This window comes from Gavialis gangeticus, unplaced genomic scaffold (genome assembly GCF_001723915.1).
Source record: "Gavialis gangeticus isolate Ggan-Ray unplaced genomic scaffold, GavGan_comp1, whole genome shotgun sequence".
In the NCBI taxonomy this organism is placed as follows: Eukaryota; Metazoa; Chordata; order Crocodylia; family Gavialidae; genus Gavialis; species Gavialis gangeticus.
In genome coordinates, this window is record NW_017729032.1 from 22,219,631 (window position 1) to 22,225,012 (window position 5,382).

The 5,382-nt window shown below is 40.3% G+C and overlaps 2 protein-coding genes across 9 annotated transcripts in view; one reads left to right on the forward strand and one right to left on the reverse strand.

Annotated features, from left to right (window-relative positions):
* The window catches only part of CEP57 (centrosomal protein 57), a 54,020-nt gene extending 52,700 nt beyond the window's left edge, over window positions 1-1,320 (forward strand). For both annotated transcript variants that reach the window (XM_019524454.1, XM_019524455.1), the window contains exon 11: window positions 68-1,320. In XM_019524454.1, the coding sequence (XP_019379999.1) occupies window positions 68-307 (240 nt within the window). In that variant the 3' untranslated portion in view covers window positions 308-1,320. The remainder of the gene's footprint in view (window positions 1-67) is intronic.
* The window catches only part of MTMR2 (myotubularin related protein 2), a 93,403-nt gene continuing 88,349 nt past the window's right edge, over window positions 329-5,382 (reverse strand). For 6 of the 7 annotated variants that reach the window (XM_019524446.1, XM_019524448.1, XM_019524453.1 and 3 more), the window contains 2 exons: window positions 4,846-5,022; window positions 2,783-4,177 (listed from right to left, as the gene is read on the reverse strand). In XM_019524446.1, coding sequence (XP_019379991.1) covers window positions 4,016-4,177; window positions 4,846-5,022 — 339 coding nt within the window. In that variant the 3' untranslated portion in view covers window positions 2,783-4,015. Of the gene's footprint in view, window positions 815-2,782; window positions 4,178-4,845; window positions 5,023-5,382 lie in introns of those variants that run through there. The other variant, XM_019524449.1, reaches the window with a different exon arrangement.

The following is a 5,382-nucleotide window of genomic DNA, read 5'->3' on the forward strand; positions in this document are numbered from 1 at the left end:
AAAAAAAAAAAAAAAAGGACATGAGGTGAAAAAGACTGCTCCTAACTTCTGTTTCCTTTCCTCTTAGCTTGATAAACTCAAGAGAGAATATAAATCCAAAAAGTCTTGTGGTGAAGAGAGAGACAGAAGGTTTACAAAAGGAACTAGTGAGGTGAGAGTGACAACAACTGTGACTACAAGAGGCAAGGATGCTGGTCCCATCAAAGTAAAACCTGGAGAAAAAAGCCGGAAAAACCTACAGCTGTTGCGGGACATGCAGAGTATACAGACTTCACTTCAGAAAGATGATATCAGCTGGGGCTACTGACTTCTGTACTGCAGGAGCGTGTTTTTTTTTTGAGGCTCCACCAATCTGGATTTGTTTTGTTCCAGGTCTAAAGCAACTGCCTTTTTCTAATGTGTGAAAGAGACTACTGCATACTAAGTGCACTTTTAAAATTGTAAACCCCCCCTCACTCTTCCATCTCTAGGTGTGATCGTGTTCTGGTCTTAATCTAAACAATGTACATAAAGAACAAGCTTCACTCTTAAAGTATCCCTGCTGGTAGGCCTTTGCTGCTCCCTTTTCCTGCTTACCATCTGCAGGCTGTCTTTATTTCAGTGTTTTTCTGGGGTGGCTTGACTAAGGCATACCTGATCTTACAGCTTATACTGTTGAAATTTTACACAGGTAGGTGTTTAAAGACATATCACATGAAAACAAAACTTGGACATGAGTTTGAAAAGCATTAGCAAGCCTCTGATGTGTGTGCAGCTGCTGTCATAGGCTTTGGTGTTACAGTGTTTTGCTTTTTTTCAGAAAACCCATCTAGTCCTTCTGCTACAATCTACTACCCATCTCTAACTGTACTGGATGCTTTAACATCCACAAAGAAGGAACAGTCATCATTTTTCCAATTGGTTTTCCTTTAACAACTAAGTAATGACATTTAAGACCAAGGGGAGTAAGCGGTCTTCAGAAATAGCATCCATTTTAAGCATGACCACAGGATGTCAGGATAAAACTCATTACTGGCATATTCCTTTAGATGGTAAAGGGCTAAGGAGAAGCATTGAGATATTTTAAAGTGCAAGTGCCTCAATCATGCCAGGCAGCTTGCTTTTAACTTGAATTCTTCATTTTGGCTGTGTGTGAATGTCGTCATACAAACATGAAGGTAAAATTACTTGCCTATCGAAATGAATTATTTATTATGTTAATAATGCACAGTTTCCTATTCATGGAATATACAGAAGACTGATTACCTCTATAAAGTTATGATTGGAAGCCAATAAAGCTAACCTGCTGAAGTGGAACAGTAGGTATTTCTTTTAACAGTCTGAAGTTCTGAGCTGCTTGGTTTGTGTTACAAACAGCATACAGGCAGGGGGAGCGTGTGCATCTTCCCCTAATCCAGACCAGGACAAGCCTGGGGGTACTCTGCTTGCAGACACCCTCCACATGTGCTGCAGGCCTTTGCCTGGCAACAGCTCTCAAACACTCCACAAAGACAGGTTTCAAGACTGCCCTTGGAGGGCAGACAAGGTATGCATGGGCCTGGCCATGGCTTTGTTTCTGTCGTGTACACACATTTTCAAAGGCCTGATTCGGAAGGCACACTGAACATGCTCAAGATCTGCACCTAACACAGGCACAAGGAGGTGGATAGTGCCTGTAGTAGTGGTCTAAAAACTCCTGCATGGTTGAAAGAGAGGTATAAAACTAGAAGTTGAAGCACTTGAATTGTAAGTTTCTCCAATGGCCTCCACATCTGAGGCACTGACTATTTCATAGCTGTTATATTTAAATCAAAATGGACAAGCGAGTTGCAACTAGACAAAAACACTTAGATGTGAAAAATATCTTACTAGAATAGTTCAAAGGGTGCAACAATTCCAGAACTATGGAGCTTGAATATTACAAGCATCTGTGAGAATAAGAGAGGAAGAAGAGTTAAACTTCCACATAGGTTTCAAGGCATCAAAAACTGTTACTTTAATGGTGTCTTTTAGCACTAATAGTAAAGTTTTTTCTAAATAAATACAATTGGAAGCAAAGTAGAGAAATAACTTATGTGTTCACTGATTTTGTTTTTTGTAAAGGAAACAAGTCCTCCACTTTAAGAAACAGGAATTCTTCCCTACTGAATTTGCAAGGTGAGGGTATTGCTACATAAGGATAATTTATACTAGAGACTAGAAGAGTATGTCCCTATGAGCTGAACACAGCCTCCTGATCCAGAATCTGTTTTGATTCTTTGCAACACAGAAATCAAAGTTTAGGTAAAACTTTTTAAAGACTTAGAGGGCCAGGTTTATAAAACTCAAGTGCTGTTCACTTCATCGCATGGCTTGTCTATGTCACTATCTACAGTAGGAAGTAGTGGAGAAGAGAAAAGATAGTCTGCCTTATCAGTGCTGTGACAGCAGCTGACTCCAAGTCAGCCAAACTCTTTTTTTTTTTAACTGCCCAAACGAGAACATTCTGCTGCACTTGCTTCTCTCTCTGAGGAGAGGTGAAAGAATGTGTGTGACAGGTATGTAGCTGCTTGATGTACTAGTAGAAGAGCTCAGACAGTACAGTACCAAAACTGAAGTCTCAGTAGTGAGCCTCTTGCTTACTATGGAAATGAGATGTGGGGGCAAAGTAACCCCCCACAACCTGATGCAAATATATGGACCTTTATTGAGAAGTCCCCATTATTTATATGGAAAGATGCTCTGGAAAATTCACTGTTTGCAATCAACTACAAAAAATAACAGTTTTAACTCCCACTTTCTGCAATGAAGTTATGCATTACAATTGATTTTGGATAAAGTTTAATTGACCACTGTGCAGGTAACAGGGCTCCTAAATGCACTATACTCTCCCTCTCAGAATAAAACATGTTTAAGCAAGTGCTAAAATATTACTTTAGCAGACTAAACAACTCAGCCAACTGACCATTCACTTTACAGTGTGATTGTAATACATGCGGAAGGTTTTCTTTGGTCAATCAGTAAACAGAAAAATAAAATACAGCATGAATTATGAACACATCACCATGATCCTGCACCAAAGCATCAAATAACAGTTTACACTTACCTAAGCAAAATGAAACTCAACTGATTCCAGTATGTGTTGCATTTGTCACCTCTTGGGTATGAGGCATGGGAAAGAAATAGCTGCAGAAACTACAGGGGAGTTGTCTCCTGCCCCATCCTTTATAGAAGTGGTTTAATATTAGTTTAATGGAATTAACTGATGTAAATAATGTATGATACCTGAAGATAAACTCTGTCCTAAAAAGGACAACTTGAGGGATAGTGGTAATTCATCTACTCCCATACCCTCCTGGTTGAAGATGCCTTTCCTGTAGATAAGGTATCACTTTGCTTTATTAGGAATATATCTTAAAAAGAAGCTGACATTGATTTAAGTTCTTGCATACCTCTAGACAAAAGCAAAGCCTAAATACATGGTCCAGCTTCCTATGTGATGGGAAAGAACAAATTAGTCAATAGGAAACTGTTTAGGGTTCTCTTGGAATTTCATATGTTGGCAACATTTCAGTTTTGACATTTTTGCATGTAAACTGACACTGAGAAGTCCAATTGTTCACAGCTGCAGTCCAGACTTTGAAACCGATAAGAATTATGCTTGTTCCCTCTTTAGTCTGTATCTGTTCCAGCAAAATGGAGACTTGTCAGACTTCTCCTGTGTAGACACTTTTCCTATATAAACGTTCCTTCCAATGCACTGTCCCTCACTGAAAGCGACGTGGTTTCTAACAGATACGTGAACAAGAGCTCTGCATCTTGTTTTTGGTGCAATTTGTAGTTTTATAGTAATCTAGCCACTAAGAAAACTAATTGCATAGGGGGCATGATTTTGCTTAAGTTTCCATTAATATTACAGTACTAATAAATAACCCTGGAAAGAAATATAATAAATAAATTGGCATCTCCTAGACACCAGGTTTTAACTTCAGAGGGTTTCCTGCTAGAAAAGCTGCTCTTGTATCATGGTCCTGGAAAGTACTTAATAGAAAAGTCATTATACAACTGTCTGCACAGGAGCCACACATTGGGCAGGAGAGCCAGCTCTCTCGGAGGAGGAGGTTGATCGGTTAGTTATTTCTCTCTGGAGCTCCTCCACCTTCTTCTGCAGCTCGGCCCGCTTTGCAAGAAGTTCTTTGTATCGATTGTGAACAGGCTCCTGCAATACAAAAGAACCTAAGCCTGAGTGATGGCAGAATGCAGCTCAGACCAAAGATGCTCTTTCCCCACTTTTAGTCTGTATACAGAGTATGTAATCCCCTCTGTTGTTCCTCGCCACCTAGTGACCAAGCCCAGTAACAGCAGCCCATACCCTTCAGCTATGCTGGGATAAGCTGTACATCCATCCATTATAAACACTGGCATAGTTTTAAATCAATCTACAATATTGTTGAAAAATTAGCACAGGGTGTGTGATTTCCATACACCAAGCTTGCCATGTGAAGTGCTTACTGGCTTTAATGGAAATTTTAATAATGGTGAAAACCACTAGCTAAAAGCCGTCAGTGGGAATTTCACAAGCTGACATCTGCAGAAGTATCAGGGAGAAGATGCCTATGGCATCTGAGTCTCTGCTTTCAGATTATTTATCTGGGGACTCAATTTTAGGTATCTAATTTAAAAAGTAGCCAGGATTTTCAACAGACTTGCAACAGACTGGAAATGATTCTTAAAGTTTTCAGGTTTGTTTGTTTTTTAAATACAAATGCAAGCTAAAACAGCTCCAACTGGGTACTACCACAGATTTGTCTACGGCCAAGTCTACAGGCTCCTTAGTAATGTCAGTGAGAGACAACTTCTAACACATTAAACAAAAAACCTGTTCACCTGTGGTTTCATCCTTGGATTCCATCTGATGTAATATCCCACCCAAAGCTCTAGATGGCGCATGCTGGCTACTGGATACAACACATGGTTGGTGTAGCTCCCGAACAAGGGGTTTGTAAAGTCTTCAAGTTGGCTATTGATGTAGGACCACAGCGACACAGTCTTTTTTGGAAGGCTCTGCAGGGGGGGAAAATAAAAGCTTCATTTTACATGTGCAGCCATATGAGCTCTAGCATTTATCTACACAGCTTGAGGAGTATTTATACCACCATATGCATATGTTCGCCATTAATACAAATCTGGCTGCCTTTCCCTAGCTAAAAAAAATACAGTTCATCCTTTTGAAGTGGTTTCTGTAATGCAAGTACAGGCAGACAGGCAGACACACATTCTGGCATGAAAACACCCTTTATTCCCATCTCAAGCCCCTGCACAAATCAAAATCCCCCTCAGCACAAGTGAAAGAGCCCGTCCAGAGTGGAGCTGGGCATCTACAGTGGAAATGTTGAAGGCTGAAATGGGGGGGGGGGGGGGGGG